Source organism: Malaya genurostris, chromosome 1 (assembly GCF_030247185.1).
Source record: "Malaya genurostris strain Urasoe2022 chromosome 1, Malgen_1.1, whole genome shotgun sequence".
In the NCBI taxonomy this organism is placed as follows: domain Eukaryota; kingdom Metazoa; phylum Arthropoda; class Insecta; order Diptera; family Culicidae; genus Malaya; species Malaya genurostris.
The window spans coordinates 138,234,158-138,256,416 of record NC_080570.1 but is presented as its reverse complement, the minus strand read 5'-3'; the positions used below and the strand labels follow the sequence as shown (position 1 = coordinate 138,256,416).

Below are 22,259 nucleotides of genomic sequence, written 5' to 3'. Positions count from 1 at the left end.
CATTTCATTTTTTGTTGTTGTCGTTCGAACCATTAATCATGCTTTTGCTTGTCCGCTCGCTTGAATAGACTATAAATTGGCACTTTTCTTGCAACTCCCACTTTTTTCAACCCTCTAGCAACCATTCGATCGATGTTTGAATGTGCGTGTGAAGCATGAAATCAAATTTTCTCGCACTTCGCTTTTATGTGGTCGCACTAAATAATAAGCTTAAGACAAACGTACGAAAATGAGAACAATCCACAGCCGATAAGCTCAGGTAGTTGGTAATTGCCTTTCCTCCTTTTCTCTGAAAACAAAAAAAAAACCTGCCAACTCCCACGACATCCACCGACCAAAACCCGAATCGAATCGACATACGAACCAAAAACAAAAAAAAACTTCCACTAACCCGAACCACCGAAACCGCAGAGCTCAGCATCGGAGACTGTCTCGAGTAGTGAGTTCTGCGAGGAGGAGGACGATCCGGTAGATGCCACTGAATACCAGGTGGCAGCACGACCATTGCCGCCGCAGCCGCCACCGTACGTTCCGGTTCGGTCCTACAATGTCAACAAGTACTACCGCGTCGGTGTCGGGGTCGGAAACATTGGCTATCGGGCTTCTTCTGTCGGTCCACCCAACCACCAGCACCAACACCACGTTGATGCCGCCTACGCCAATGGTGGCTCCAACGACAACCACCTAGATCAACAACCATCACGTGAGAGCCTGTTACGCGAGTGGCACGGTAGCACCGGCTATCGCCACCACCAGTACCAGCTGCCGAGACGAGAGAACCAACACAACAACTTTATAATAATGTCCAATGAAATCGGCGCAGACGCCGAACGAAGCCTGAAAACGCCCCCCATTCTTGGCAACGACAGCAACAACAACGACGATTACCTCAATGGTGGTGGTTTCGATGGAGGCAAAACACACACAGGCGTACCCGTGCCTGGTACGGGTGGGCCAATGTTGCCGAAGGCTTCGGGAGAGAATGGTCCGGCGAATCCGGTCAGTGGTTTACAAACATCTCCGAGTAGAACACCGTTTGGTGCTGTTGTTGCTGCGAGTGGCAATACTGCAGGACCTACTTCGATACAACAACAACAACAACAGGCTAACGGTAATAACAGCAACAACAATAATAGCATCGGTCATAAGGAGGCCAACGAAAGTGAACCAGTGGCACCCCCAGGTGTGCCTCCTGCAAAACCAAGACCGTTAATCAAGAGCAAGGGATCGGTGTCACCGTTGCCGTTGAAGCGTGCAGTGAACAAACCAACTACACCGTCACGGGACAACAATGGCAATAACTTTGACGCCAGTCCACTGAGGGATAGTGATTCGCCTGGACCGATCGGGGAACTCCCGGGCAATGGAACTGGGATACGAGGTGGTCCACCGAATCCGAATCTTCCGTCGCGTCCACTTGGCGGTGTAAAACCTCGCAAAGGCGGCTGGAAGGGCCGCCCAGATCACGAAACATTCAACAGTAACCTATCGCCCACGGACGACGAAGACAGTGGTCCCGGGGCCACGGCACGGAGCGTTAATCCTGTGATAACAAGTAACGTAGTGGTGAATCGTAATAAGATCGGTTCTAGTGGTGGTGGAGCCATCGGTGGTGGTGGCCGTGGTGGTTGGGGTGCAAATCAACGAAAAACAGTGACTACTACCGGAAGTCCACTGCAAAGTCCGGCCGGTGGTGGTGGTGGTGGTGGTACCGTAGGACCATCGGGCTCGTCGGTGGCCTTATCCGGAGCGGCTGGTGTGCCGCTGTCCATGGACAATCAGAGTGAAATCTCTTCGTCGCAACCGCAAACGACCCCGGTTCATCCGTCCATTAGTGGTGTTGCGCGAACAGCGTCGCGCGTCGATTCTCTCGAGAACATTCCCGGTCCGTCCGGCTTACTGCCGCACAACCCGGGTGTACCAGGCACGATCGGGGGCAATCCGCAATCCAGATACTCAAACCTGTCGTTCTGGAAGGCCAGACGGGTGCTGTTCTATCGGAATGGCGATCCCTTCTTCCCGGGCGTCGAATTTCGCTTCAAACCCGGACGTGACATTTGCACACTGGAGGCGCTCCTGGATAAGATCTCCGCCCGGATGGATCTACCGCGGGGTGCCCGGTACATCTTCTCGATGGACGGTGACCGCAAGTACTCTCTGGACGAGCTGGAGGACGGTTCCAGCTATGTGGTGTCTTCGTTCAAAGTTTTCAAGGTAGGTACCATTCGAACTCAATAAATGAAAACAAAAACCCCTATTAATAGAAGGACCACAACCGCCCACATTGTAATTTCACCGAGCAGAAATCAATTTTGCTTCATTCGGTGGTTTTATTTTTAATTCAAGTAAGTTGTATAGCTGGCGAAAAATTCCTTTACAGTTTGGCTGACGAAAACGGTCTTAGGAGGGAGGGGGGAAACAAGAGCAAACCAGAAAGAAAAGGAAAAAAATGCTACCAGCTAAGAAAGGACGATATTGTTGAGCTTTCTAGGTTACGACATGGTTTACTGCTGCGTGGGCTGGGGGGCAACTCGTGGGCAATTAGCAATGCAAATGGGGCAGACCAATCTCTTGTCGCCAGTCGTCGTCCAGGCGGGGTTCGCCTTATTGTATCGGCGAGTTCGTGTGTGTGTGTGCGATTGTGTATAAGTATGTCTGTACGCGCGGACGGGTGCGTGCAGCCTGTATTAATTGTTCTTTTATGGGCTGTGCGAAGCAAGGTACACGAACAAGAAGAAAGTGAAACAAAAAATCATAGGAGCCGGGGACCGTGAACTGAACTAGTTTTCAAATTTATTAGTGGAAAACCCAACCAAAGGCAAAGGTCTTTCCCGGATGGAAATACGGTTATTTATTAAACGAAAATCCGCGAGTGATTTTGATAATTTATTTCTGGACATTTTAGCACTATTTGTAATAAATTTCGTTTAATTGAATTTGCTCCGCAAGTGTTTCCCAGAGGAGCAATTCCAGGAATGAGTAGACGAAAAAGTGACAAAATCATAATCGACCTTCGCCGATTCGGATGAAATATTACACATGGCTTCAGTATGGCAAACCATAAGTTTTCAACCGATGGAGAGGTCAATCCGACTCTCGACTGATTTTTAAAAAGGGCGCATGTATTTTTGCATACACAGAAAAAAATTATAAATTTTAAAGGTGACAGAATTCTACAAACGATGCAATCCTCAACTACTCAATTTTTCAAATGACGTAATATTCCACTCACACAGAATTTTACATGCTCCGAGTGTAGTTTGCACTCGGCTACCAAGTGCCGCTGTATGGATTTATATTTATCAATTACTCATTGAACAGCTATGCGCTCTGTGGTTCAGTCGAGTAATCGATGTGCTTGTGATCTAATGTTTCTCGGTTCAAATCGCGCTATGCATGCTATCGATCTTTTGTTTTTTATTTCATTCGAATTCAGGACATGTAATTTTCAAATCACACAATTTTACATGTTCTTGAATATAAATTTGTATGAAATACGACGCTCCATTTATGTGCATCTTATAGGATGTAAAATCACAAGATTTTTTCGAACTGTGTATCACAAAATTGCCTTTTTCAAATCGTTGTAACTCAAAAACCGTTAATTGTTCAAAAATGGCGTTCAGGAAGAAGTTGTATGAATCGATTGGGCACTCTAAAAAAAATATATACACTGAAAAAAATGTTTTTTCTCAATAATTACTAAATAATCCGAAAAAGTTAGATAAGAAAAAAGCATGGTTTTAATATTTTTTGATTATTTTTATTTTAAAGATGTTATTAAAACCTACAGATTGATGGCTATCCTATCTGTGCCTTTTGAAAAATGAAGAAGTTACAGCTAAAACAGTTTACGGGTCTCGTTGTAATTCATGGAAATATAAAAAATGCTGTTATAATTAAATATCCAAGGATCTCAAGAACAGCTACTTTTAGAAGAAAGGATATGATGAACAATCCTTTAACCTTTGCCTTTAACCTGTAGAATAATATTCTACTGTTTAAAATGATTATCTTTCAACGAGAACTTGAAATTTCGAATATATCTATAAATTGTTTTAGCTGTAACTTCTTCATTTTTCAAAAGGCACGGATGAGATAGCCATCAATGTGTAGGTTTTAATAAGAGCTTTAAAATAAAAATTATCAAAACAAAATCGAAACTCGTGATTTTTTTAATATAATTTTTTTGGTTCATTTTGAAATTATTGAGAAAAAATTCTAATTTTTTTTTCAGTGTATATTTTTGTAAGAGTGCCCTATTGATTCCCTACAACTTCTTCCTGGACGCCATTTTTGTACGATGAACGGTTTCCGAATTACAACGAGACCCGTAAACTGTTTTAGCTGTAACTTCTTCATTTTTCAAAAGGCACGGATGGGATAGCCATCAATATGTAGGTTTTAATAACAGCTTTAAAATAAAAATTACCAAGAAAAGTTAAAACCATGCTTTTTTTATTTAACTTTTCGGATTATTTTGAAATTATTGACGTTAAAAATGATAAATTTTTTTCAGTGTATATTTTTTTAGAGTGCCCAATCGATTCCCTACAACTTCTTCCTGAACGCCATTTTTGTACAATTAACGGTTCCCGAGTTACAACGATTTGAAAAAGGCAATTTTCGTGATATGCAAAAATACTTACGCCCTTTTTAAAAATCAGTCGAGAGTCGGATTGACCTCTCCATCGGTTGAAAACTTATGGTTTGCCATACTGAAGCCATGTGCAAAGTTTCATCCAAATCGGAGAAGATCGAGTCTGATGATCTGCTAAGCATTTTTGGAATTGCTCAGAGTCGGATTGAGATGAAAATTTTGTTTACATTTCTCAATCGTTTATTTTCAATGGTTTTTAAAAACTTGAAAATAAAACAAATGACCAGTAAAATATTCACAGGTCATTGTATTTATCTAGGGTCAAAAACTCCAAAAATTCCTTTTTTTTTTGGGAAAGAAGGTTACGTACTTCCTATATAGTTTTAATGAACAATTCCAAACAATTAATAAAGGAATCAGTAATGGCACTTCATTTGGATGTGAAAGTAAATCTACACGGTTAAATGAAGGTACTAGCAAATAAGTATTATACTGTATAATTTTATTTTGAAGGCAAACGCGTCCAGAAAATCTGCAATTTTTGATAAATTTATCGGAATTAGCAAATTAAACACTGCGGACAATTTAAAGTACGTATCGATAGCGTTAATTTCTTTCCACAGGGAACAATGGTGCTAGGAGATGGATATACAAAAAATATTCTTCGCTGTGACAAACATATGCGATGCAGGAGCGTTATAATCCTGGATGGATTGAGAGTCCGAAACCCAGCTAAAGACTGTCCCAGAAAGTATGGACGCACTTTGATTTCGCTGTATATAATTCACAATTGTTAGATATTCAAATTTTATTCGATGTACTGATAATATTGGACTGCAATAATAGAATATTATTCTAAGATGTGCCTTCGTTAATGTTCAAAATTCCTCAATTGGTCGAAGTTGTGGGCAATTTGGTGGATTCATATCTTTTGGGACGAAAGTGACATTTTTGGTAGTATACCATTCTACCGTTGATTTCGAGTAGTGGCAAGAAGCAAGATCTAACCAGAAGACAACAGGATCCTTGTGGCTTCGAATCATGGGTAGAAGTCGTTTTTGTAAACATTCCTTGATGTATATTTCGCTGTTCATTGAAGCAGTGGTGATGAAGGGTTTCGAAATCTTATCGCAGCTACAAATTGCTTGCCAGACCATAGCTTCCATACCAAATTTTTCGACTTCAATCGATGTCTCGGACTGGTTTAACACTTACCCTTCTCGCACTGTATAATATTATGGTCCCGGCAAGGATTTGAAATCGAGTTTCACGTAGGTTTCGTCGTCCATGATTATGCAGTTCAAATTTACAGCAAGAATCGTATTGTACAGCTTTCGAACCCTCGCGGCCTGATCGATGCTTCTTGTTTCGGACTACGTTTTGGTTGTTTCTGCTTCTTATAGGTTCGAAGATTCAAACGTTCTTTAGCACGAAGAACATTTGACTTCGAAGACTTTTTTGGTCACATCCCGAACTGAACCTCCATAACCTCCTTCTTTCACTCGAACGCCTTCAGTATACGTTTATCCAACTGAGGGTTAGCAGGACTTTTTTTCCGACCCGTTTTCGGTTTATCCTCAAAGGTGTTATCCTCACCGAACTTCCTGATTGCATTTCGCACGGCTTTTTCATTTACTCCTTCCAGTTTTGCTATCTTTCTCAGTGACAGTCCGCGTTTTGTGCACCATTTGTACATAATTTTTCGACGTTGTTCTGCTGAAAGTCCACGCATTTCGAAACAAACTAATGAAAACGAATAAACAACTGCACAAGTGGTTAGAGAAGAGTGTAAACAACAGGATGCAGCCATTGCAATTGACGGATTCTGAACCATTGCGAAATGGCAGCGGTTTTTGGTTGCGTCCATATTTTCTGGGACAGTCTTTATTGTTCATCTGATACATAAATGATCCGAGAAATCGTCGGGTAGAGAAAAGTTGAAACTTCTTGCCGGCGATTCTGCCTTATACTAGGAAGGTAAGAAACTTAATGAAATTATAGAATGGGCAAACGCCGAATCAAAAATTTTTACAAAGTAATTGGATGTGAAGAAACTATGTCTTAATTTGGCCAAAACTAAATGGATGATTATTGGCAATCGAAAACTAATGCAAACACCGATACTGCGAATAAACAACCATGAAAGAGAGCGAGAAAGTGTAACGAAATAGTTAGGAGTTTAACTTGACGAGAAAATGAATTCAATACAGCACATAGATTATATAATCAAGATTGTAGCTGTAAAATATGGTGTTTTGTGCCGCATCGATAGAAATATGACGTTTTGATCCAAATTTACATACGTGAAGGCGGTGATAAACACTTTGATTATTGCTCGACAATACTTCCACATGCATGAGAATTCGGGTCGAGTATAGGCTTCTGGGAGAAAAATATATTTCGATCGGATACGGGTCGGGTTCGGGTTTGAAAAAAGGCTTACCAGACCATCTCAAATAAGAACGCAGGTTCGAGTTCTGCTTCTGAGCGTGTCTTTTATCAAAAGGAATGTATTGCAAAGGCTTTGTTTTACCAATGTGAAATCTATTCAAACATAGATAAGAAATAACACAAAAAGAAAACATTTGATTATTAATATTCGTATGCTTCACAGATTTTATGAATATTGATTTACTATGAATATTTCTCAAATTGATTTTATAATTTATCGAAAAAATCACGGAAGATCGGGATAGGAGTTGGTATATTGAAACTGGCAATCAGTGCAGGGGCGCTGCATGTCCCCTAACGTGTTCTGTTTCTGTTGAAACATTCTACAGTTCCGGGGTGAAATAAAATAACGTTAATAACAATAATAACATTAAAATTTAACTATTTCATGAACTAAATGTTGTAATCGTTAGAATAGTCCTAGTGTGTGTCGTTTTATCACGCAACTTCTAGTGGACATCATTGTAGTATTTAAAAGAGACAAAGATTAACATTTGCGTGTTGTAGGTATCATATCCACTGATTTCAAGTCCTCAGGTTTAAGTATGCAAAAACTTATCACTTGTGGAAGAGCAATCGCTCATCTAGTAATAAGAATCTATTATCCTCAATACTGAGGATAAAAATGATGCTGAATAAAAACTAAGACATTCTTGCGTCTTCAAGTCACTCGAATGTATACCTACCACAGGATTTACGGAGGATTTGTCTGATGTAAAATAAGTAATCTTGATACTGTTGGTACTTTTCTTTTGAAATACAAATGATTTTGAGTGAAATGGGCTGAAAGATTATGTCTACTATTATTAAATAATCCAACAACAGCCTTGGGCACCTTCGTAGGAGTGTTCGAAATGGTTTTAAGCTCACTAAATTGACTGCACTCGATTTTTCTTCCGTTCAAATTTGCTCCCACTAGTATGTAATTTGTTCACTCTCTTCCTCTTCCGTTTTCTTTCGATTCGGTTGATCTGCACTTTGGTCAAGGTCCCGACACTTATGAGAATTTGGTTGTGCCCACCGGGTCTTGTTGGTAAATTGAAACATTATGGTTGCCCTCACGGATCAAATTTAGGGCACCGGTTGAAATAGGTTAACAGAAAACGAAACGGGACTCGATTCCGATTCTAGATTTTGGTTCCACGCGAGAATGTCATATTTTGCATGGTGTGCACCGCCATTTGTAACCGCGTAGTATTGAGGCTAATGTATTTTCATTACTACAGGAGGGCGATTCCACCGTTGTGAGTGGTAATGGGTCAACATGGCAAGGAAATGAGTTCCGTCTGTTATTTGTCATAGCCATTCATGAATTGTTTGTTTTACAACGTTACATAACCTAATATCGGTGGGAGTAAGACTCTATTTTACACCGCTAATAAATTGGCTTATTAGACTAGATTTTTCATTTTGTGCTGAGTACGGCTATGATCTGTGAAAATATATTTTCTCGGAAAGATTTGGCCAAATTACTCAATTCTGTCAAAAAACTACTGGATTTCGGTACACTCGATAAACGTTTTATGGAACATTTGTACTAAACTACAAAATATCATCACATTCTACCGATTCGGATACAGTTTTACTAAGTTTCTAGGTCACAGTCATATCTGTTAAATAGGTACATCTTTGGATGCAAACATCTGTAAATTGAAGAAAGTAGTAAAAATTCAAATTATTGAATTACTACTCGTGTTGGTTTCAGTTAAAATAAGTACAGAAAGTGTGTTATCAGATCAAATTAGCTCGATCCGTTTTTTTAGGTCAAAAATGCATTTATTACAAAACTAAAAGAATTTAAAGATTAATCAAAGTATCGTCCATCGCTAGTTAATAAAATTTTTCTCATCTCTCAGGCAATCTCGAAAAAATGTCTCGTCTTTTAAGGTGATCCAAACTTGAAGCCTATTTACGAATTCTGCGAAAGAAGTAAACCGATGAACTACTAGATTGTGCTGCATCCTTCGGTACAACCAATAATCAGAAGGAGCAATGCCAGGAGAGTACGGCGGGTGCGGCAAAATGTATCACTTCAGCGTTTCCAAATATTTTTGACGACTTTTGCGACATGAGGCCGACCGTTGCCATGCGGAAGAACAACTTTATCTCAACTGCCTTGCTTTTGAATCATTCCCATGGATTTTAATCGCTTGTTGAGTCACTTCCAATGATTCTACAAGCTCCTCTTCGTTTGACACGGATCTGCATCGAGTAATGCCTCCAACTGTTTGTCTTCGATTTTTTGGTTGTTCAGAGCGTGGCCTGTCTTCAATGCTGAAATCTCCATACTTGAAACATCTTGAAACCTTTCCCTATATGATTTATCATTCAAACATTTAAACCCTTAACTTCCACAAGAATTTGATGCGCTTCAGCTGCACTTTGCTTCCAATTGAAACAGACAACTAAAACTTCCCGCTAATGATTCTTAGTTTACACAAAATTGCTCATAATTAACTCTCTGCCTAACAGTTCAATTTAAACCGCAAAATTGACACTAATTATATACCACTTTTCACTGATACGCAAAGATGGTAGTTCAATTTGAACTCGATTAATCGAAAAACTGTTCCTGTCTAAAATAAAGATAAAGATACATACAATAACAGGAACAAATCTAAAATAAATCATGTTATACTGCTGCCATGATTCCGATTTGATACTATGTTTGGAACAAAAATAAACTATCTTTACGTTTCGTCTCAGACTCGTCAGTGTATAACAGTTCATGTTGAACTGTTATGGCACCTGCAGTTCAACAAAACGAAAACAAGTTTCGACTAATACTGGCCGAATCAGACTTGATTTCGTTTGGCACGTCAGGAAGGACTTTGCACATCGGTGCTAATTATAAGTGTATTGAAAATAGCAATAACTTTACGTCTGCCTAGCGGTTTTATGTTGAACTGATGGTGGCACAACAGTTCAACATAAACTGTTAAACACTGATGAGTATAAGACGAAACCTAACCCGATCAGATGCACATAACAAAATCATAACACAAGTATATTCATAGTTGATATATATAACAATTTGTGTTATTTTGAAATATTTAACAAATGAAAACAGATGAAATTTAAAACTTAGGATATCAATATAATAACAAAATCAGTTCTGATGTTTTATTGTCATTTGTAAGACTCATAATAAGATGTCATTAATTGGAAAAATTAGTTCTTCCGTTACTTTATATAGAGATATGGGGATCAGAATTTCAAAAAAACTAAAAGAAGAAACCAGATCACTAAACAAATTATTCATTTAATAAAAAAAATCATTCAACAATTTTGGATTGAAACCATGCTAAAAGTCGGCTGTGATATAGTTTTTCTGTGGTCAATTTGGAATTTTGTATGGGATCACAAGACCTTTCATTTGAATCTAAGCTTGTGAAAATCATTTCAGCAATTTCTGAGAAAAGTTGGTCAACTTATTTTAACAATTTTGTGCACATTTTACCCCACATTTCGTGAACCGGATGTTGAATCCAAATAATTTTCAGGAATTTTGTATGGGATCACAAGACCTTTCATTTGGATCTAAGTTTGTGAAAATCGGTTCATCTGCTTTGAAGAAGTTCGAGTGATTACCGGTTTGAAGTAGACGAACACTTTTTTTACTTCTTTTTTTACTACGATCTTTTCTTTATACTTCCGGAATCTGAAACGAAGATCCGGTATACCCAAAATCAATGTATTTGGTCTTCAACTAACCAAATCTGTCCAATTGAAGAATTATACGGCTATTTGATGGATTTTTTTCGTGTCATGTATAAAAACACGCCACTAAAAAGAATTGTTTTACCTATCTGTTTGTAATTCCGGAACCGGAAGTCGTATCCGGATGAAATTTGATAGCATTATATGGGATTGTAAGACCTTTCATTTGAACCTACGCTGGTAAAAATTGTATGAGTAGTCTCTGAAAAACAAATCGATGAACCGTTTTTATTTCAATTTGCACATGTTATCCCGTAGATGAAATTTAATAGCAACCTATGGAACCATAAGACCTTTGATTTGAGACTTTGTTGCAGAGAATTGGTTGAGCGGTCTCTGAGAAAAATCGAGCGCATTTTTTCTTTATATTTTTGCACATTTTGCCCCGTTACTCCCGAACCGGAAGTCCGATGCGAGTAAAATTCAATTGGCACCAAGAGACACATACACACATACATGCATTTATTCAGTTCGTCGAGCTGAGTCGAGTGGTATATGACATTCGGCCTCGGCTAAAAATTAGATTTTCATAGTGATTGCAAAACCTTTCTATGTGAAAAAAGCAAAAAGAGTCGTTATCTTTCCGTTAAATATGCAAAGTATCAAAACATTTTCTTTTTTTTTAAACTTCCAAATTTTGAATCTGCCTTAAGCATGATGATTTTCCCCATCTTTTCAGAAAAATTTAGAATAGTTCGATATAGATCCAATCAAAGCTAGACTATAAGGTTCTTTCAATTGCGTCCTTTCATTGTTATTCGAACAGATTTTACCCGGAACGGTTTGCCGATTGTTGTCATAATGAAAAATAATGCACGCCTTCTGATCTCATAGTATGGCCAATTTTGCTTCGTTTCTCGTTCCAAGTAAATGGGATGACTTTATTGCAATATTCCATTGATGCTTTGAGAACAGATTATTTCACTGAAAGAATTTTGTGCCAAAAGTCCACGGAAAAAAATCTTTTTCTTTCTCGACGGCCTCGAAAAAAAAAAACAAAATTATCGGGTCGGAATACCTGCACAAAATTTAGAACAAAACGGGAAAGTAAATGAGAAAAAATAAAATCTCTGATCCTAACAACAGTCAGAGTGTGACTGTATCTGCGTGACTCTCTCTCTCTCTCTCTCTCTCTCTCTCTCTCTCTCTCTCTCTCTCACTTTGGTATCAATTTGAATGACTCACTGGGTCACCAGTAATAATACAATGCAAAAATGACTTCTTTTTTCGGCGGCTAAGTAGAATTTCGGATAATTAACATCTCTTTACAACGCCTCTCAGCTTCAGTTCGTACGGTGTTCGATTTCCAACACTTTGGGTGAATCCCATAGCTTTCAAAAATTATTCTACATTTCGGATCAATACGTTCTGTTGCAAATGTTTTCGGAGGCAGTTTTTTTTGTATTGAAGCTAACTAACTAGAGAATTACGCTTTCTTGGAAATGAATTGTTCAAGTAACGATTTTCGGGATAATGGAAAATGGATGGATGACCTGGCATTAACATGAAAAATCTAATACTAATGATTGTCTTACGGTACATGTTTCATTTTTCTAGCCTTCACCGGCCTATAATCTCCTGTACATTGTTGATCAGGTCAATACATTTCATGATTGAAGAAATCACCCTTCGGCTGCAAAGTAGCACAAAATCGAAAAACAATTTTCTCCGCCTACTTTGATGGGAAATGGGTGCGACGACACTAATGCATTACCTTGAAACACATCCGGCTGGGAGGAAAAATTCTCACGAAAACGGATGCGCCAGTATGGATAGTCAATCATTTTCGGATTTTGTTTTTTGTTACTTCCAAGCGCAATTTAATTTAAATCTAATGGTCATTTTCCAGTGAAAGGAGCGGCTCAATTCGCCTGATTACTTTGTGCAAAGTTTTGTATCCAACGGGGGATGACCGTAGGTTGCGGGCCGCTAATTCCGATGGTAATTTATGACTTGGCAGAAAGCTTCCCCATTGCCGTTTCGTTCGAGAATTGGAAAATTATCTTTCAAAGCTACACACAGAGCCAGAAACTCAGAACAAGGTCAAAGAAATAAATTTCCCTTCGGTGAAATCCAAAATTTTGTGATGGTGGTGGTAACATTAGTAGGCTGATTTTCCCAAATTCGGCTGCTGGTGCTAGTTGTCAACTGATTTAATTAGCGGTTGGCTTACGTTGGTACCGGGCGACATTGGATATAATAATTCAAAGAAAGCAAAATTTAGGACGCTGTGATGACGCCGGACGTTCGAGCTTGCGTGCATGTCTCTGTATGTGTGTGAGGCTATCGGTCGTTGACAATCTCGACACGAAGCAAAATGAGAGCCTGGTTTTTCCCGGCGCTACCCAAAATTGACGAACTGAAACAACTTGACAGATCCGTTCAGTTCGTCGCTGGTACTGGAAAGGCGTTAGTTAGTGTTGTTAGTGCTGTGTGTTTCGTGAAGTGGTGAAGAGGAGAGACCCAGTTGGAGGCTAGAATGCCAAAGTGAGTGGGCGTTGTGATGTATGGACGAAACACGACCCGACAGGCAGCCACGGTGTTGATGCAAGCTGACGTCAATGAGAATTGAGGTTCGAGTTAGGGTAGGTTTCCATGGTGGAAGGTAAGATTTCTGATTCGCTAGTTGCCATCGTTTGCCATGGTTTGATAAACGTAGGATCCGCGGTTCATTTTTCAATGCCATTACAATCTAGCTGGAGAAATGTGAAGTCGTGTTGGATCCTAAAATAGACTTTCTAATTTATCGTGATTTATTTTAGTGAGTTTTTGCTGCCATTTGAATTTTATCGTTTGTTCTGAAAGTTAGAAGAAATACCAACGCAGATGATTTGACGTCAGAAAAACTTTGAATATGTGCACTGAAACAATATCGATGATTTGGCATGACGTTTTGTATTGACACGGTGACAGTCATTCGATTTTATCACACAATTTTCACAATATCAAATACTTCAAAATGGTGTGGAATAATCTCCACGGTGTTGGAAATCAGCTAGCGATATTTCGTTTAAAAAACTTCAGGAAAGGTGCTTCCTAGTACTTCTATTATTTGTTCGAAAAAGTTTCTTGAAGACAAGAGGAAATAGCCAATGCCAATTGAAATACTCTGAATAAGGTTAACACACAACATAGAAGACAATAAGATTGAACAATATTACGTTCGTGCTCAGACATCGAACGGCAAGTTTGCCATCTTAGATCCCATATCATCATTCCATTATCTCCAAATTCCAAACAAAGGCAACCAGTAAGCACTAACAATGGCTGTAAAATAGCTTTTAATAAGCACCGGAGATTGATATAGCTCTATATATGCAACATGAAGCTCATCTGTTGTAAATCATATGTGAAAGTGATAAGTTTTTGGTCGTCAATATCTCTGGTTCTATTAAACATGTTAACATATTTTTTTCTCCACATCACCGGAGATATGATCAGCAACTTGTGATAGAATTTTTAGTAGTATGAAATAACTACAATTAACTCGAAACTAAAGTTTTCCAAAATATTTGATAAGTACTGAAGGTAAAAATTAGATGCTTCATTCATTCTAAGGGCCTATTTGATTCGTTCAGTTCAGATCGAAATCCAGGTCCAGAATCTAATTCTAAAGTTCAGTTTCAGAATCCAAGAACAGATTTTCTTTTTCATTTCCACAGTTCAGATCAAAATTTCAGTTCCTAGTCTAGAATCCAAGGCTAGAATTGAGTTCCAGAATTCAGAACTTAGTTCCATAATGCAGATCTGGTTCCAAAATTCAGTTCCACAATTCTGAGAGTGTAGTTGAATACTGGATTTGGATTCTGAAGGTTTTTGAACTAAATTCCAGTTCTGGATTCTGGAACTGAATTTTGGAGCTGAACTCTAAATCCGAATTTTAAAACAGAATCCTGGTCCGAGGTCCTGTAAAAATTCTGCTGCAGCCTAGAATCCAGATCCAGAGTTCAGGGCTTGGAATCGGACTCATAATTCAGTGCCGAACCAGAATCCTCGTCTCGAATTCAGTTCCACAACACAGGTTCAGTCATCAGTTCAATAATCTAGATCCAGAACTCACTTCTAGAATTAAGGTCAGGTTCAGAATTCAGTTCCAGAATCTAGCATCGAAATTGAGTTCCAGAATTCAGTTCTAGCATTCGGCTCCAAAAATTCCAGGTCCAGAATTCAGATTCTTTAACATCAAAGAAACTGAACCATAAATTTTATTCGTATTCATACATCCGGTTATGTTTTTGACATTACCCAACCGTCTTTTTCAATTCGAATAATGATTATCGAGCCATTTTTGTTTAAACCTAATTTATCATAAGAAAAAAAAAGTATTAACATCTCACGAAACAAATTTTTTTCCATAGTTTCTAATTTTCCAAAAGTTGTGTCACTGAAAGCACAATAAATAACACACTGATGAGAAAAATGTCATGAAATTTTGACAGATAACACCTGAAGGATGTTTCTATTGATCACAGGAGTGTTTTTTTTAATATTAGTGACTCTATCTGCCTGTCACGATCGCGCCAAGTTTGGTGATAACCTTTTGAATTGTTTCGGAGTTATGTTGGATCATATAAACCTATAGAGGAATCCTACGCCAAATCGTCCAGAAATGACAAAATTCTGGCACAACCCCTTTCGATTTGCACGAGACTTTACATGTGTGATCGGTATAGTAAATGAAGTATTTTTCACTGGTCTAGAGATTCTTGTCATTCAAAACTAATTTTTGAAAAGGGCGTATGTGTTTTTAGCTGCAATAATTTTCAAACAAGTTTAACTAGAAATCTATGCTCTTTTTCTTTTTTAACGACTAAGTTTAGTAGTCAATATTTCTTTTTTCTTTTTGCGATATTCTCCTAATCAGAGATCTTTTTTTTTGTAGAAACAGACAATGAAAATTATAGAATGATAGTACTCAAGGGAGAGCAAGAATGTGAAAATATAGAACAGAAAAGTGAGACGTGACAGAGGGTCATTTAAGCAAGCAGAAATCTTCTAATAACTTAAATTTTACCTTCTACCAGAGGAGTTGGGCTTAGGCATCTGAACAATGCGAATCACCCAAGTCTCTGGTATGTCGGAAAGTAGTGATAAAGGTCTTTTTTTACCATTTACTATCCGAACCGGCAAAAGAAAAGTTACCAGAAGTTGTCACTTTCTACTTGCGACGGCATTCTCACACACAATGAGTTCTTCACTGCATGGATTGTTTTTTCCAGAGATTTGGGTGATTCGCATTGTTCAGATGCCTAAGCCCAACTCCTCTGGTAGAAGGTAAAAGTTAAGTTATTAGAAGATTTCTGCTTGCTTAAATGACCCTCTGTCACGTCTCACTTTTCCGTTCTATATTTTCACATTCTTGCTCTCCCTTGAGTACTATCATTCTATAATTTTCATTGTCTGTTTCTACAAAAAAATGATCTCTGGTTAGGAGAATATCGCAAAAAAAAAGAAAATAGAAATCTATAACTTCTACAAAAAATATGTCTAATAAGTGTTGTACTTTCTAGAAAAATATTCACTGAACAAAAAACTTCCAATTTTCCGTGAAATCGAAAATAAAATCGATTTTTCAAAATTCTCAGTTATTTTACCGAAAGATTTTTTTGAATTTTATATCACAAAAACGTCATGTTACAAGCAAACTAATGCATGGTTTAAAAAGTTGGAGAGATGATAAATGAAAACAGTTTCCGAGGAAACTTTACAACAATTTTCGAGCAATGAAATATTATTCTCAAAGCTACGTTCAATGAAAAAAGCTCATAAGAAGCTACTTCCTAAATGCAGTCTTTTTCGAGATATATGAGGTACTAAATTGAGAAAATTGATATTTCATGAGAATACGCCCTTTTTAAAATTAGCCTGGGTTCTCCATCACCAAATTTATTATTTTTATAATCCTAATAAAATCTTTAATAAATTATTCTTTGACATCAAGACGATGCGTGCGGCTGTTTTCTCATTTCTCTTCCCTAATTAATAGTTTCTGTTTTCTACTGATTAACTTCCTAGTATTTAGCTTCTGAACTCTAGTTTATGATTCATGTTTTCTGTTCTGTTTAGTTTCTTGTTTCATTTCAGTTTTCGACCTAAGTACACAGGGTGTGGTTCCTTTGTTCTAGAGATCTGTTTACAGTTTACATATCTTTAATTTCATATTTATGGTTTTGATTTTAGATTTTATTTTCTTATTTCTTTTCCCTATTTCATAGTTTCAGTTTTCTAAAATTAACTTTCTAGATATCTGTTTAAAGTTTGTGGTCTTTCATTTCTAATTTCAGGCATGTGATTTCAGTTTTGTTTTCTAGTATTTGGATTGTAGTTTATGATTCATGTTTGCTATTCTGTTGTTTCTCGTTTCATTTCTGTTTCTGATTTTAGTTTATAGTTTCAGTTTTTAATTTGTGTTTCTTGAAATTTCTATTTTCTGATTTTGATTTTCGAATCTGATTTCTGATCGCAGATTTTATATTCTTATTTCTTGTTCTATTCATATCTATCTGTTTTCTAGTATTAACTTTCTAGTTATCTGTTTAAAATTTGTGGTCTTCGATTTCTAATTTCTGGTTTGTGATTTCAGTTTTGGGTTTCGCATTTCTTTTCTCTATTCAACAGTTTCTGTTTCTAGTATTCACTTCTTAGTGTTCAACTCCTGGATTCTAGAATATTCATGTTTTCTGTTTTGTTTAGTTTCTCGTTTCATTTTAGTTTATTTTGATTTTCAGTTTTTATTTCATCATTTCCTTTTCCTATTTCATTTTCCGTTTTCTAGTATTAACTTTCTAGATATCTGTTTGAAGTTTATGGTCGTTAATTTCTAATTTCAGGTATGTGATTTCAGTTTTGTATCCTAGTTTCTTGTATCATTTCTGTTTTTGATTTTAGTTTATAGTTTAGTTTTCAATTTGTGTTTTTTGAAATTTCTAATTTCTGATTTCGATTGTCGTATCTGGTTTCTAATCGCAGATTTCATTTTCTTATTTGTGGTCTTTAATTTCTAATATCTGGTTTGTGATTCCAGTTTTGTTTTCTTATTTCTTTACCCTACTTAATGATTCATGTTTTCTAGTATTAACTTCCTATTATTTAACTCTTGGATTCTAGTTTATTCATGTTTTCAGTCCGGTTCAGTTTCTTGTTTCATTTTAGTTTTTGATCTAGGGTATGCAGGTTGCGGTTTCTTTGTTCTAGATATCTGTTTACAATCTAGTTTTCTTTAATTTCAAACTTCTGGTTTTGATTTACGTATCTGGTTTCAGATTTCAGATTCTTTTGTCTCATTTCTTTTCCCTATTTCATTGTATCTGTTTTCTAGTATTAACTTTCTAGATATATGTTCAAAGTTTGTGGTATTTAATTTCTAATTCTAAATTCTTTTTTCTTATTGCATAGTTCCTGTTTTCTAGTATTCGCCCTTATTCTGAATAACGTCGTATCGTTTTTTCCCTCGTATTTCATTTGTATTCCCCATAACGCTAGAAAAATCAAAGGTAGCTATGATTCGATCGTATCACATTCGATCGAAAAATCAATACGTCGTTATTCAGAATAAGGGCGATTTTCTTCCTAGTATTTACCTTCTGGTTCCTAGTTTATGTTTCATGTTTCCTGTTCTGATTAGTTTGTCGTTTCATTTCAGTTTTTAATTTTAGTTTATAGTATCTGTTTTTAATTGTGTTTGATTTTCCAGTTTTTATTTTCTCATTTCTTTTTCCTGTTTCTGGTGAATAATTATTAGTTTCTGATTCCTAGTATCAACTTTAAAGTATCTAGCTCCTGGATTTCAGTTTATGTTTCCTGGTTTCTGCTCTATAATTTTCTAGTTTCTGCTATGGAATTTTTAGTTACTGGATATTTGTATTAAGTTTAGATTTTAGTTTCTAGTATTCGTTTTCAAGCTTATAGTTTTTAGTTTTTCATTTCCAGTTTCTATTTTTTCTATTTTCTTTAAATAAAAAAATATGAATATGCTTTCTAATTTCTAGTATGCAGTTTTTAGTTTTATATTTCGATATGTGCTTGGATACTGTTTTCTAGATATTTTGTGCTCTTCGACTTTCAGTTTCTGTGTTTTGTTTTCTAGTTTCTAAATAATTTTCTAAAAACCGTTTCGAATATCACAGACAAAATGAAAGTAAAATTGAAAAAACTAAGAACCAAATTCTTAGTTTTTTCAATTTTACTTTCATTTTGTCTGTGATATTCGAAACGGTTTTTAGAAAATTTCTTTCACATGAAAGTTTCCTACTGTATAGAATTCCAGATGCGAGAATCGATCCCAAAACTCTTGTTGGTCTCAGAACCTTACTTCGGCTATACAAATCTCCTGAATATGAAACAAGTCCTGTATCGGAAGCACCAGGAATAGTGGTCAAAATTTCCAAAAATTTCATCAATCATACCGATTTTCTCGGGCTTAACTTCAAATGAAAGGTCGCACTGCGATCACTGTTTAATTTTCTTCTGATTCGACTTCCCGGATTCTAGTTTATTATACAAGTTTCCTGATCTGTGAATTGAATTGTTCGTTTCATTTTAGTTTTTTAGTTTCCGTTTTACAGTTCCCTGTTTCTGATGAATAATTATCAGTTTCTGATTCCTAGTATAAACTTTTTAGTATTTAGCTTCTGCATTTCAATGTATGCTTCCTCGTTTCTGTATTATTATTCTTAAATTCGAAAGCAGTCGATTTTTTTGTTCCTGGATATTTGTATTTAGTTCAGTTTTCAGTTTCTGGTGTTTCTTGTTTAGCTTATAATGTCTAGTTTTCTATTTACAGTTTCTATTTTTTTAAATAGATATATGAGCTAGTTTCTAATTTTTTGTTTCTGGTTCCTAGTTTGCAGTCTCTAGTTCTCAAGTTTTAGTTTCTGTACTTTTATTTGTGCTTGGAAACTGTTTTCTAGATACTAGTTTATGTTTGTTCTTTTTGATTTCTGGTTTCTATATTTTATTTTTAGTTTCTAGGTTTCTAGATTCTTGTATTCAGTGTATCGTATAGATTTTTTCATCCAATTTCTAGTCTTTACCTTTGTTTATGCATGTTAATGGATGTAAAATGCATCTCATTTTTTCGGAAATATCTGAAAATAATTGTAAAAACTGGGATCTAGGTGAAAGTTTTCTATTGCAAAGGTTGCTATGAAATTCCAAATACGAGAATTGGTCTAAGAGTTACGGGTTGTAATGAGAAGACGAAGTCTACGAACCTCTGGTCTCTGAATTGTTTTTATTTATTGGTCTTTATAGTTGATGGTACAAATACTCAATTTACCTGTACAAGCGGCTCCGAGGGCGCCAGAAATAGTGGTAAAAATTCCAAAATAACATCAATTTCTCTAACATTATTAGACCGATTTTCTCGAACTTCATTTCAAATGAAAGGTCTCATGGTCACATCGATTGCTTTTGAATTTTATTCAGATTCGACTACTCGGTTCCGGAGATACGTGAGGTTTGCTAAAAAAAACCCTTTAGTGTCCCCGATTACAACCCTTTCAAAAAAAAACTACCACTGCATCATTTTGTTGAATTCAAATTGCTTCTATTCAATTGCAAGTACTGTTTCGTGCGAAAGAAGGCAACCTCCAAATTCCACCAGATACAAATTGCCCCCAATTTTCATAATTCACCCTCCATTAGCATTCCCGTGCTGATCCCGGTCGATACCAGCGGCCAACAACAAACGGCATCACACATACTTCGGATGGCCCCACGAAGCCAACATTGACCCCGTTTATTAATTGTCCAACCCGTCGACGCAGAAATCAACAACAAATCCTAGCCTAGCCGTAGCCTAGATGAATATGTGTGTCCAGCTCCGCACTCCGGACGAAGAAAACACAGAAACACATTTCCATTCATTTCGGTAGCCTCCGGTCTCACAATCATGTCCTTGAGCTGCTCTATAAACACAGGTGAAAATTAAACACCCCTCTCACCGTCCACGCTTTCCACGTTGGTTCCCCCGTTTAGCGTCTTCTTATCAACCCCTTCCCATCAACAACGGCTGGACGACGAGTTGGACTCAAAACTCGACCGACAGCGTCGAATCTACTGACCTTCTTTTACCTACCTTTCTTCCTTCCTTCCTTCCATTCGGCACACAATGGGAACTGAATTCCTTCTCACGCCACAGGGATCATGAACAGGAGACTTCACTTTCGTTAGCGGTGGAACGTCAAATCCGCTTCATTTGTGCATTGATTTTCCGTGAGCAAACAGCTCACCCTAGTTTTGTTTTACCATGTCCAGAACGAGAGGGGGGTGAGAGCAAGTTAACGAAATTCACTTCACTTTCCAAACTGACCACTACTGCCGAGTGGGTTTCCTTTGGAATTTACGGGTTCGTTGTGTTCGGGAATCTTCGGCTACCGAAGACCACCGTTGATTGTGTTTGTGAGAGTAAGAGTAGAAAAGAGTAAACCCTTTTTTACACTCTCTCTCCCTCTCATCAGCCTGAGTTAATGTTGTGTTAGTGTGGTCGTTTATCGACATCGAAAAGTGGAAAATCTTCCCCTCCGACGAACGAATTGTAGTTTTTCAACGCCACTACAAACACACTGCTACTGTGATGGTTGTCAAGTCAGGACCAATCGCAACCGAGCGTAAACAAAGCAGCACGTGTCAGACCAATGCAGACAAGTCGCGCATCCTTCCGTTTTTTTTTTTCAGTTGTTGTTGGAATTCTATTGTCTCCCGTACCCAACCCGTGGCAGTGAATGTGAAAGGGGAAATCAAAGAAAATGGAGTCCATCAAATAGTGTGTGGGCAGGAAGATTTATTGTCAAGTATACTGCTCAACTTCAGGGCTAGGGAAATATTTCAAAATGTTGGCAAATAGTAAGCAAAGGTGATGGCAACTGTAGGGTGTTGTGTTATTTTTTTTTTTGGTTGCGTGATTATTGTCACGCTAAGTAGTCGAACTTGTTCGTAGCGAATATGACGTTTCCGTTTGACGCATCGGTACTGATGTTGAGGTAAAATTGGGGTAAATTATAGCTGCTTTACGGTTTCGGATTCCCAAATTGTTCCGTTTGAATTTTACTCCCAATCTGTTTATGCACTAACAAATCGCTTGCCAGACCATCAAATTCTTCAGTAAACATCCTTTTTTTCACGTAGTGTGTAATAATAACATGCTAGTAATAATTTCTTGTCCAACTTAATAGCAATCTTGTCATCCATGATAAGACAATGGTTATTAGTGGTGAAAATTCGTGTCATGCGGTTTAAGACCGTTTGGTTTCACAATAGTGACCAATTTGTGAACCGCTTTCAAGGCTTCTACAGCTTTCCTACGTTCTCAACTTCATCCTACCGTAGGCACAGTTGTCATTAAATTTGAATGTCGTTAGCTTCATTTTTTTCACATACCGAATAAAGACATTTCATTTTTGCTTGGAGAAAACTAGTTGATTTTTATGTGTCATAGGTATTGGATTCGCTTCGAGACCGATCCCTTAAAGGCTGAGGACAGTACCGT

The 22,259-nt window shown here is 37.3% G+C and overlaps 1 protein-coding gene across 3 annotated transcripts in view; it reads left to right on the top strand.

Annotated features, from left to right (window-relative positions):
* The first annotated feature begins 501 nt into the window (after nt 1-501).
* LOC131425898 (echinoderm microtubule-associated protein-like CG42247) overlaps nt 502-22,259 on the top strand; it is a 105,153-nt gene continuing 83,395 nt past the window's right edge. For all 3 annotated transcript variants that reach the window (XM_058588174.1, XM_058588176.1, XM_058588175.1), the window contains exon 1: nt 502-2,214. In XM_058588174.1, the coding sequence (XP_058444157.1) occupies nt 802-2,214 (1,413 nt within the window). In that variant the 5' untranslated portion in view covers nt 502-801. The remainder of the gene's footprint in view (nt 2,215-22,259) is intronic.